Source organism: Rhinoderma darwinii, chromosome 2 (genome assembly GCF_050947455.1).
Source record: "Rhinoderma darwinii isolate aRhiDar2 chromosome 2, aRhiDar2.hap1, whole genome shotgun sequence".
Lineage (NCBI taxonomy): Eukaryota > Metazoa > Chordata > Amphibia > Anura > Rhinodermatidae > Rhinoderma > Rhinoderma darwinii.
Genome location: NC_134688.1, coordinates 37,764,596 through 37,777,324, shown reverse-complemented (window position 1 = coordinate 37,777,324; position 12,729 = coordinate 37,764,596). Strand labels below are relative to the sequence as shown.

The following is a 12,729-nucleotide window of genomic DNA, read 5'->3' as shown; positions in this document are numbered from 1 at the left end:
TGAAACAACCAGGGTTAAAAATCTGTGTTTTACCGCAGAATCGACCTTGATGCCAAAATCTGCCAAGGATTTACTTTTGTGACTTCACATCTCAAAGAGCAGAGAAGAAACCCTGTTGTCCTTACAACACCAGGAGACAGTCTTTCAAACCTTCTTGCCAGCTTTGAACCCAGACCAAAAAACCGGCCTCTGTCAAATCCACTTTGGCATGAAGACCTGATCCACTCGAGTCTTCCCCTCAAGTGGGGGGGGATTGGCTTCTCTCCTTTCAGGGGGTTTGGCTTGCCCACACAAAAGACCCCTGGGCTTGTGCCGTGGTGTCCTCAGGGTACAAGATAGAATTATTGTCCCTTTGTCCAGGACGGTTCTTTTCTTTGACACCTTCTTGCTCTTGTCCGCTTTTTTCCAAGTATTTCGCTCTCTTTTCCTTCAGGAAGTTGTCATTCTGAATGCTTCAAGGAGTTCTAATCAAACCTTTTTGTCCCCCAAAAAGGACGGTTCCATAACCACAATCTTGAATCTAAAGTTAAACTGTTTTGTGCGCACTCGCAGGCTCCAGATAGAATCCTTGCAGTCTGTGGCCGTGTCGATGGAACGGGGCGGGTTTCGGTTATCCTTCGACATACGCGGAACCTACCACCACATCCCCATTGTCAGGTCCCACCAGCGGTTCCTTCACTTCGCGGTCCGTTCACAGCATCCATTTGGGTTTTTCACTGCCCCCTTCATCAACATCATGGCAGATCTCAGGGCTCTTGTTTGAGCCAGGGGAGTTGCCATAATCCCCTACCTAGATGACATTGTGAAAGCTCCCTTCTACCAAGACAATTTCTCCAGCCTCAGTCTCAATCTGCACACTGTGCAGAGGTTCGGTTGAATTGTCAACCAACACATAGCCTCCTTTTTTCAGTCTCAGAACATGGAATTCTTGGGGATGATATTCAATACCAGAACAGCCACAGTCCTTCTCTCTGTGGAAAAGATCAAGTCCATCCAATCTACAGTAGCGCTCTATATGATTTTGCATAAGGTTGTTGGGGGAAATGGTATCGACGTTCGATACAATTCCGTATGCCCAGGTTCACACACGACTCTTCCAACAGGCGATCCTCTCTCATTGGGACAAAGCCCCTGCTTATCTGGACAAGAAGATTATTCTGCCTCTGCTGGTCCACTCAGATCTTCTCTGGTAGGACTCGTCCCCCGTGATCTTTCATGGTCGGTCCTTCCTGCCTCTCAGGTGGCTAGTCCTCCTCACGGCTGTAAGCTTCACAGGCTGGGGGCAGTGTTCGGTCTTCGCACAGTCCAGGGCCTGTAGTAAAATGTGGAGGCCTACTTGCAGATCCACCTCCTAAAGCGGAAGACCATCTTCCTAGCACAATCTCCTTGAACTGCCCTTATTTAGGGTCATCTGGTCAGGATTCAGGACAGACATTTCCACAGTAGTTGCCTATCTGAATTACAAGGTGGGCACTTGGAGTCCCTCAGTTATGCGAGAGCCCTCCTGGATCTTACGTTGGGCCAAGGATCACGTTCCAGCTTTATCTGCGGTCCACATGTCAGGAGTGGACAATTGTACTGCGGATTTCCTCAGTCGAGAGAGATGTACCGCAGGGGATTGGTATCTCCACCCAGAGTTCTTTCTCCAAATATGTCAATGATGGGGGACTCCAGGCGTTGTCCTATTCCTGTCCTGTCTAAACCACAAATTTCCCTGTCACTTCATCTAAAATCGGCTAAGGTGTATCATCGCTCCTAGAAACCTTAATTCCATTGATGCAAAGAGCATTTTTCACCCCCTTGTGTGTTCTGTTGCCAGACTACACTTTCTACAGTCAGTGTTGGAGCAAAGTCTTGGCCTAAAATTCCTTAAAAGATTTCTACAATGCACATTCTCTTTCAACAACCTTTGAATGTTCGTTCCTAGATAAAGACCTTCCTGCAGGGTGTTGCTGTAACACCCATGGCCGCGGGCCGTCAGGTTTACTCACCTCCTGACGGCCGCAGCTATGGTTCAGTGAGCGTCAGTGAGTGCTGGCGTCTCCTGAGGAGGAGATGCGGGCCAGCGCTCAGTTCCGCTTAATTTCTGCTGGTTCCCGTAGAGTGCGCTGGCCCTTTAAAACCGGGCACGAGCGTGCACGCACCTAAATTTGATAACCTAATTAGCCCATGAGCACCCTAGACTATAAGGGCCGTGCCACTTCCTACATTGCCTATGTTCGTCTCTGCAAATGGTCCCTTAAGTATTTTCCAGCTCCCAGTGTATCCTGTACTATCCTGGTCCTAGTGCCGTTGATAGTTGGAGTCATGTTGTGCGGAGTACTACATCTGTCTTGTTACACCACGCCTGGTGTCTGCCTGCTGCCAAGGTCCCATCCGAGCCTATCTTGCTACTGTCTGAAGATACCACAGGTACACCTATTCAAACTATTGACTTCACTTGTATCCTGTTGGCCAGTTGCAATACCGTCAAGGCGGTACGGCCCAGTGGGTCCACGCACCCTACGTGACAGTTGCTCAATTTACTCCTCCCTTCCATTGCCAAGCGCATCGCATGGAAGGTCTTTTCTCCTTGTTTCCACCCTCTGGCACAGCTTTAGGACGTCTCTTGGTGCGGTGTCCAAAATTAACAAGAAAATTTGATTTTGATTTTTTTGTACGAACCATAAAATCCTTCTCTTATTGGATTCATTGGGGGACACAGATCCCAACCTCTGTGCCTTTCTTCTGTGAACTAGGTCACTACGTTGTTCGGTTCAGTTCTTCCCGGGCCAAGATGTGGATTTTTTTTCTTATTGTTTCTTGTCGTTCCACCTGGCTTTTCCATGTGGATATTTTCCTGCTCCCACAGCTTCTGCACAACGATTAGACTAGTGCCTGCGGAAGAGGCATCGCCTGCATAGAAGAGCCAACCTAGTGTCAGTCTCCTAGTGGCAGATGAGACGTTATAAACAACTAAGCAGGAATTATTTTGTTGTTATGTGGTGTCCTAAAAGCACTAAATTCAGCTTTTTGACAATCTGCTTCTTTTACATGCCAGACATACACAAGCTTCTCTTAACCAGTTCTCTAAGCTGCTTAAAGAATTATAACTAGGCTTACCTACTGTAGTTGAGGGTTACTCTTCCAGCACCTTACAACACAAAAGTGAGGCACATACTGTAGGTCTACAACATCTCATGACATCATTACCTTTAATATAGTCCACAAGTCTGGCCAGCAAAGTCTCTCGTTCTAGAATTAGACGCTTCCTTATACTTGGTCTTTTTACCAGCTCTTTGTGTCTCTGAAAAGCTTGAAGAAGCTGAAATATAAGACAATAATATGAATAACGCAAAGTAAATTGCAATACATATTCAACAATCATAAGAGTCAGACAAGGTACCAGTTATTCGATTTCTGGTAAAAGGGTCACGAACAAAAAAAAAAACCTTGTCAGAAACGCGTACGACACAATTGTTATACTCTACCCCCTTAACGTCTCTTTCCCTACTTCCTTATAGACTATAATCTCCCATTGTGAGGGCGTTCTCTCCTTCAGTATCTATTTGATTTATTCTGTAATATTGAACGAGCGCTGCGGCCCCTTCATTGTTTACATCGATTTCATCTTTGTTTGTACTTGCACACCATTACTTTTGTAGCAGCTGCGCAAGGTGTTGCAGAACCGTCCCATTCAAGTGAATGGGACAACGTTGCAGCACCTTGCACAGTCGCTACAAAAGTAACAGCATGCGCCACAGCCCCTTTAAACAGCTGATCGGCGGGGGTGGAGAGAGTCGGACAATCAATTTTAAAATTCTGGATAACCCCTTTAAGCAGTTTGACTCATGTAGATACCTGTTGTGGACTGTCGTGAATATCGGAAAAATAAGATTTCAGCTTGCTTGCTATTTTTTCTTCCGCCGGCTCAATTATTCTTTCATATTGTGAAACTGCAGCTCTCCATAAAGGCTGGAAGAGATGGACATTACTATGAGTCTCATCAGTGACAGTGGAATATATTAGTACTCAGACCCTGCCATAGTAGCGGACATCCGAACTACCTCTGTATATGGGTTGTAGTGCACCGGGTTCAATCCAGCAAAAGGTTCAAATAATTTTCCAGAACGCTGGGCATGATCTTCACCAGAGGGCAGAAAGTAAGCCAACTTTTCATGCATCATCCTTATTGTAAGCACCTGCAGAGATCAGAATACATATTTTATTGGTTCCTGCTGTAGACAAGCAGTAAATGGATAAGATATCTTGCTATTTACCAAAGATAACAAAGAGAATACAAAATTAGATTTTGTCTATAGTATTTGGCTTTATTCACTTTGCCGTATTATGGCTCCATATAAATGCTGAATACTTAGCACCAAAAACAGGACTGGATATTGACAGGGGAATCCAGGAAAACCTTTCTTTGCTTTCCCTGACAGGATCTGATCTAGTTTTCGGGGTTAAATATAGGTCTCCTAGCGGCAGCACTATTAAGGCACAACTTTGAATAATATTCTGATAAAAGATATAGTCGAGGCAAACCCAACAAGGTCAATCACACAAAGATATATGGAATGGGTCCCAGATACCCAATGGTACCCCAATAAACATACTTGGTTATTGAGTGGAGTTTATAGGGACACAGATAGGTATGGACCAAATAAGTAAAGGCAGGTGAGGGACCAAGACCCTAACATGGCTCTATGTAGAGAAACCGCTGATCACAAGAAATGACAGCAGCAGGACCGGGAGCGATTGGCTGCTCAGTGTCAGGCTGCATTTAGAAAGGGGATTATCCGTGTAGAAAAAACTATTTAAATGAGAGCAAATGATTGACAGGGAGTAAGATCACATTCATAAAAAGGAATCCATTACTAGGACAAGTTCCATTAAGATACGGGGAAGCTTAATAATGCGAATCATTACCAATATGACTGGAGAGATGATTGTTTTGCGTGTTACTAAAATGTTGGCTGGAAACTTATCGTGACAGATTGAGGACTTACTTTAAATTTTCCTTGTCTGAAACGGATTAAACACTGCCGACATTTATTCAGCCATCATATGGGAGAATGCCACGGAATTACCAATACGCGTAAACAAGATTTGTAATGGTCAAAATGGTTTTCCACTGGGAGAAGCATTCTGATTGTTGCAGATAACTTGCAAAACATGCCCCTTTACCAGCCTCTTGTGATACTGGTCGAACCATACGATACCTCTTCCAGACGTCTGCCAAGGTTTTGAAGAGATTCTGTAACGTATTTCTCATTTTTCCACGGGTGAGGTGTGTACCGCCGCCAAAGCTGGCTGGTCAGATGTTCGCAGGCAGCGGTCCACTGCTCACACACGGTAATGCCTGCTCTAAGGTTCTCCTTTACTATAGGATATGGGTCGGTCCACAGATTCATCTCACCCAGGTTCTTCTGAACACAGCGTCCCAGCGCATTGCCTAGAATATACAGTGGGAATGTTGTCCATGATAGCAAAATGTCATAATTGAACTTCATATGATACAACTCGATGCTTCTGATTGGCCACGATATAATATATATATATATTTTACATATAGCGTGCTAGATATCGGTCACCAAGGGTCTAACGTTACAACCGCACCCTTAAAAGTCTCCAATACAATTACACAACTGAACTTCAGAGGCTGCGTTTCACACTCAGGTATCAGCGGTAGGTTCGTCATAGATGTTGGAGGTAGAACATACAGCAGACCATACCATCTGTGCATGTAACCAGAACATGACTATAATGATATAATGTAATGATATTCTACAGTAGATGTCGGCCACCCTGACGCATCCTACCGATGATCTCCAGTAATTGCTTCATGCGGCTTTCGGGATAAGGGTCGTGCTCCGTCTGTCTCCACACATCATCCACCGTTTCCCTGGTGGTCTCTACAAGTTCCACAACTTCAGCCAAAGGCAGAGTGTCGAGGCTGTTGTAATACTGTAAACGCACCATAAACGTTACAAACATGCAGATAATAACCCGGTCATACAACATCACGTGATCAACCAGGGAATCAGGACTTCATATTGCAGTAAAATCGTATAAATGCTCCTCCATTCTAAAAACAGAGCCAATTTTATGCATACATTACGATGGCCCTGAGTAACGTGTAACGCGGTATGGCCACACGAATGTGGTCAAACAGAGGGAGTAATCCTTCATACAGAGGATGGAGGGTGACACTATTTTTGATGTAGAAGGGCAGTCCAACTTGTCCTCTACGGGTTCAAATCCAGGAACAAAATGCTAGGAAGAAACACTGCGGCACCCTACTGCAACGGTCACCATGTTTCATGAACATACAATAACCAAACTATAGGTTTGTATTAACCCCTACTTTCCAACCGATTAAATATATGCAAATAAGTGGAGAGCCGCTAACAAAAGTTTCTCGCGCAGGTGTGATACCACGTTTTCCACAAGCAGGGAAAACGGGCAGCCAACGGCAAATAGTTGATTTTGCCGTGGGATTGGGTGCCGGATATATATGGTTCTAATACTAAAGTGATTTTCTATAATGAGACAACCCCTTTAAAGAAGCGATGCCGACAGTTTTCAGTCCTCTGCAGTGTTCAGGGTCCAAGTGCAAAATCAGAAGATTCCAAATCCCAGAATGTTGGGACATTCTAAACCTGGAATTAGGGTGTATTCATACGTTGCGGTCACACTGCGGTTTCTGCCGCGATATGAAGGCATTGTGTGCGTTCATACTTGTGGGTTTGTTTTTGGAAGTATTTATTTTAATTTATTTTTGTTAAAACAAATCATGGTGGATTCTATTAAATTTCTATGGGTCCCAAACTATGGACAAAGGGAAGCCCTTTATATCATCAATTCCGTCACAAACTAATTTTTTTTTTTCATTTTTGTCTTTATTATTCAAAAGGAAATTATCACTGAATTCGGCTTTACAACACCTGCGTGGCAAATACTATCAGAGTGTCGTGGCAGAACTAAGAAAAGCGAGAAACACTAATGTGTGTGGATGGTAGCGAGGGCAGAGATCAGTGATACACACCATCAGGGTGCCACAAGGTGTTTTGCACTGTCCTCAGAGACAATACACTACTTAATACAAAGAATTTATGTGATAGTGGAAGACGCCATCAGTGTACCCCCATGTTAGTGCATGCAAATCTCCTGATGTCCATGTTGACATAAATATGGCAAAACCCATGGAGACGAGACCTTAGGGACTTATGAGGTTCCATGTTAGGAGAATCTAATTTACCATTGAGCTTTATTATGGAGATAGAGATAGATATAAGTGCAGAAAGCGTCCTGCTACCTGACTCTTATGGAAAATTATACAAACTAATGACAATCAAATTCCATTCGTTTTTGAGCACAAAACATACTACAAATAGCGCAAATGTCAACCCGGCTGTACATTAGTTTCTGACATGCAAGACTAACGTGTTATTGGTCATTCAAAATGTGGATATTTCATGGGTCTAAGAAGAATATTTGCTCACTTTTTCAATTCCTTGAAACAAACTTAAGAAATGAGCTGCTCTCTCTCGGACACCAGATTTACTCCGGCTTTCTGCAATCTCAGCCCAGAACTGCAATTCATCAGACGGAATTAGAATTCCTGCAAAACAAAGAGAAGAATTTTTACACTCAACATTGAAATTGGAAAACCAAGAAGGGCGAGTCGTAAGGTTATGAAAATAGAGGAGGTGTCGCTAAGATCTGCAAATTATCAAATGTTCAAGCGCCTAGCTCCACTGTGCGACATGTGGGAGGCATGAAATCCAGATTGAAAGCAAAGTTTTTTAGCCACATGAAACCTCAGAGATCGGAATCAAGTGGTGTGGGATGATTGTGCGATGCCTCCTGTTCGTTGACATGCCAGTTATCGCCACTTGTCGCAAACTGGGAGGGGCAGAATCCTTGAACTGAGAGACCTTGGTTTATCACTCCGGCAGATCGCTACGCTCCTAGGCCGAGATGTCAGCACTGTTCAAGGTTACAATGCGTGTCCCGGACGTTGGGAGAAAAAATGGGAATCGCAGCAAGAGTTGCGCGGAGGCGAACCCCAGCACAGACGGATCTTCTGATTGGAAAAACGGTGCGTAGGGATCCATTCTGTACTGCAAGTGAAATCGGACGTCACATCTCGAGCTTTGGGCGGCAACCAGTGTCAACACAAACCATCAGAATGCGTTTGCACAATATTAGACTACGAGTAAGACGCCCAGCTACAGGTGTTCCATTCACCACAGGCCACCGCTCCCAAACGCTATCATGGTGCACAGCAAGACGGCAATGGAGGCTGGAATGGAGGTCTATCCCCTTTAGTGATAAGTCCCGCTTTTGTCTCGAACGCAATGATAGCCGGAGATTGGTCTGGAGACCACGTGGGCTGCGTCATGAAGAGGCCTTCATAAGGGAACGTCACACCGGTCCTACTCCCGGGATTATAGTGTGGGGTGGCATAATGTACGGTAGCCGGACCCTTCATTTCAGGTACACTAACAGCTAGGCGTTACGTTGATATGGTCGTGCTCATGCTGTGAGCAGCCAGCGTGGCCTAAACGTGCTTCCATGGCCTGCAGCGTTTCCGGACTTGTCTCCCATCGAGCACATCTGGGACGTCATTGGTCAGAAATTGCAAATTGAGCTGCCAGAAGCCAATCTTGATGATTTGTGTGCCAAAGTGCATTCAGCGTGGCATAACATTCCTCAGACAACCATTAATAACCTCATTGAGAATGCCAAGGCGTGTAAGTGCGTGTATTTCTGTATGTGGCGCTCGGACTCTATACTGAATAATTCAAGATGTTTGGAATATTTTGTTTCCATTTTTTTTTATTTGCATATCATTAGCATGTCTATTGATCCTGTGATTTCCACAATTCCAGAACTTTTCCTTCTTGGTGTTGCAATTTCAATGTTAAGTAGTGTATATTTAACCCCTTAGTGACCAAGCTTGTTTGGACCTTAATGACCAAGCCAAATTTGTCAAATCTGGTATGTGTGACTTTATCAGAGAATAACTCTGTGAAAGTTTTGAATATCCAAGTAATTCTGACATTGTTTTTTCGTCACATGTTGTACTTTATTTTAGTGGTAAAAGTAGACTGATACGATTTGCGGAAATAACTTAAAAAATAGAAAAATTGAAGAAATTTTGTAAAAATTATCATTTTTCCCTATTTTTAACTGCAATATGTCACATATGTACACACATACTGTACAATTTTTTTTATTAAATATATATTTCCATCTCTTTACTCTATTTTGGCAGCACTTTTGAAAAAAAAAATAATTTTTGAGCAATTTAGAGGACTTACAAGTTAAGTAATAATTTTATAAATTTTGTAGTACATTTTGTTTTCCTGCACCAAGCCAGGTTTTCATAGGCTCATAGGTGTCAGAATGGTGAAAACCCCCACAAGTGACCCCATTTTGAAAACTAGACCCCTTAAGGTATTTATTAAGGGGTGTTGTAAGTATTTTGACCCCACAGTTTTTTTGTAAGAATTCATGCAAAGCAGGCATAAAAAAATATAATTTAACTTTTTTCATAAAAGTATCACTTTGAAGACCGATTTCTTTGTAAAGCGACCATGAGAATGAAGAAACACACCCAAAAATCTATCACCCTGTTTCTCCTGTTTTCAAAAATGCCCCCATTGTGACCCTAATGCGTTGCCTGGACACACGACAGGGCCCGAAAGGGAGGGAGCACCCGGAGGCTTTCAGGACTCATATTTTGCTTGAAAATGTTTTAGGCCCCACTGTACATTTGGAGAGGTTTTGAACTACCAGAACGATAGAAACTCCCCATAAACGACCCCATTTAGAAAACTAGACCCCTTAAGGTATTTATCTAGGGGTGTAGTGAGTATTTTGACCCCACAGTTTTTTGCTAAATTTAATGCATAGCAGGTGAAAAAAAATAAAAATTCACTTTTGTAATAAAAGTATCACTTTGAAGACCGATTTCTGTGTAAAGCGACTATAAGAATGAAGAAACACACGCCAAAATCTATCACCCTGTTTCTCCTGTTTTTAAAAATGCCCCCATTGTGACCCTAATGCGTTGCCTGGACACACGACAGGGCCCGAAAGGGAGGGAGCACCCAGAGGCTTTCAGGACTCATATTTTGCTTGAAAATGTTTTAGGCCCCACTGTACATTTGGAGAGGTTTTGAACTACCAGAACGATAGAAACTCCCCATAAACGACCCCATTTAGAAAACTAGACCCCTTAAGGTATTTATCTAGGGGTGTAGTGAGTATTTTGACCCCACAGTTTTTTGCTAAATTTAATGCATAGCAGGTGAAAAAAAAATAAAAATTCACTTTTTTCATAAAAGTATCACTTTGAAGACCGATTTCTGTGTAAAGCGACCATAAGAATGAAGAAACACACCCCAAAATCTATCACCCTGTTTCTCCTGTTTTCAAAAATGCCCCCATTGTGACTCTAATGCATTGCCTGGACACACAGCAGGGCTTGAAAGGAAGGGAGCACCCAGAGGCTTTCAGAACTCATATTTTGCTTGAAAATGTTTTAGGCCCCACTGTATATTTGGAGAGGTTTTGAACTACCAGAACGATATAAACTCCCCATAAACGACCCCATTTAGAAAACTAGACCCCTTAAGGTATTTATCTAGGGGTGTAGTGAGTATTTTGACCCCACAGTGTTTTGCTAAATTTAATGCATAGCAGGTGAAAAAAAATAAAAATTCACTTTTTTAATAAAAGTATCACTTTGAAGACCGATTTCTGTGTAAAGCGACTATAAGAATGAAGAAACACACGCCAAAATCTATCACCCTGTTTCTCCTGTTTTCAAAAATTCCCCCATTGTGACCCTAATGTGTTGCCTGGACACACAGCAGGGCCCGAAAGAAAGGGAGCACCCGGTGGCTTTCAGGACTCCTATTTTGCTTGAAATTGTTTTAGGCCCCACTGTACATTTGGAGAGGTTTTGAACTACCAGAACGATAGAAACTCCCCATAAACGACCCCATTTAGAAAACTAGACCCCTTAAGGTATTTATCTAGGGGTGTAGTGAGTATTTTGACCCCACAGTTTTTTGCTAAATTTAATGCATAGCTGGTGAAATAAAATAAAAAAAACACTTTTTATATAAAAGTATCACTTTGAAGACAAATTTCTTTGTAAAGCGAACATGAAAATGAAGAAACACACCCCAAAATCTATCACCCTGTTTCTCCTGTTTTCAAAAATACTCTCATTGTTGCCATAATCTGCTTATTAGACCTGTGGCTGGGCCAAAAAGAGAGGGAGCACCCTTTGGCTTTCAGGGCACAATTGAATAAATTCTAGGCCCCATATCATGCATTTAGAGGCATTGAGCTGCCTGAACAAAAAAAAACCACGCAGAAATGACCCCATTTTAAAAACTAAACCCCTAAAGGTATTCATCTAGTGGTGTAGTGGGCATGCGGACCAAACATTTTTTAAATGAGGAAATAATGGGTATCATTTCAGACACTATGGGTATATAATGTTTTCTTCAAACTCTTATTACGTTTCCACATGAAATAGAGGAGACGTGGTAGAAGGTTATTTTGTTAGAAATACGCCACATTAATAAATTTGTGCGGCACAGAATAGAAGTGAAGCCGTGTATTCATAATGGATACATGTCGCTATAGACGTATTTGCCTGTACTTATGACTATGTCTTGCTGAAGAAGCAGTTGGTGCCATTATGATGTCATTGTGGACAGAATTCTGTCCTAATATAAAATCAGTCAGAGAGGAAAAAATAAACTGTACTGGAGTGACGGGCAATATCTTCAAACAAATGGAGGAAAATGTATCCAACTATGTTGCAAACTCGAGTCTGTTCACTAGATAGAAGAACACCTGCAGGGCTGTCATGACAAGGATTTTTTTTTTCAGTGACTGGTTGTACAACGTCTCTTTAGCTCCATCAATCCTTATGAGGGACGAATGTGCCAAGTGACGCGGTACACCATAACAGACCCCTGCCCGGCAAGGTAGGAACCGCTATGTGCACAAAACAACCAATCACCTACAGAATATATAGAGGGGCAGTGTCCAAAACCATCTATAGGAACAGTAAAGGATCACTAATCCCCAAAATGATGTCAGTATTTCCAGAAGAACCGTAACAAAGCCCATGGTGTATTGATAAGGAACAGCTCAATTATTAGAGATCCTCCAAATAAAAAAAAAAGATCATGCCCGTATCACGGTACAGAATTAGGAATGTAACAGCCGTATGTGGCAGGACATAGTCATAAGAACAGTCAAAATAAAAAAATTGTGGATGTGGGATTTTGTACTGGACAATTAATTCCAGCACTTGATCACCCACAAATAAATAAAAAAAATCATAAGGGGTAAAATTAGTTTCACGGTCTGAAAAAAATGTGCTCTACAACCTCTCCCACAAGAAATAATCCCTACTTGGAAAGCCCACGAACTAAAAAGAAAATATAAAGAAATTGACTCCCTAAAAAGGCCCCCAACCCATTATTTTTTTTTGTGTTAAATTCTAGTAATTTGCAACCGTGTGAAAGGTTTCGAAACAGGGATAGTTACAAAGGGCTGGTTTTGATGGACACATGGGGCAATAAAAGCGGGTATCCCTCCTCCTGCCATGCCTGCTACATACCCGACACCTTTTTTGGGGATATTTTTGGGTCTCAGTGGAGGGAATAGGGTGTAAAAAGTGGCGCTCTGAAAGCCTGCGCACATCCT

At 42.6% G+C, this 12,729-nt stretch overlaps 1 protein-coding gene across 7 annotated transcripts in view; it reads right to left on the bottom strand.

The window, feature by feature from the left end:
* DYNC2H1 (dynein cytoplasmic 2 heavy chain 1) overlaps nucleotides 1-12,729 on the bottom strand; it is a 372,805-nt gene that overhangs the window by 342,056 nt on the left and 18,020 nt on the right. For all 7 annotated transcript variants that reach the window (XR_012881305.1, XM_075851543.1, XM_075851542.1 and 4 more), the window contains exons 4-9: nucleotides 7,488-7,606; nucleotides 5,805-5,949; nucleotides 5,205-5,437; nucleotides 4,047-4,181; nucleotides 3,841-3,954; nucleotides 3,193-3,304 (exon numbers count right to left, since the gene is read on the bottom strand). Coding sequence is in view for 6 of the 7 variants with exons in the window: in XM_075851543.1 (XP_075707658.1) it covers nucleotides 3,193-3,304; nucleotides 3,841-3,954; nucleotides 4,047-4,181; nucleotides 5,205-5,437; nucleotides 5,805-5,949; nucleotides 7,488-7,606 (858 nt within the window). In the remaining variant the exon portion in view is untranslated. The remainder of the gene's footprint in view (nucleotides 1-3,192; nucleotides 3,305-3,840; nucleotides 3,955-4,046; nucleotides 4,182-5,204; nucleotides 5,438-5,804; nucleotides 5,950-7,487; nucleotides 7,607-12,729) is intronic.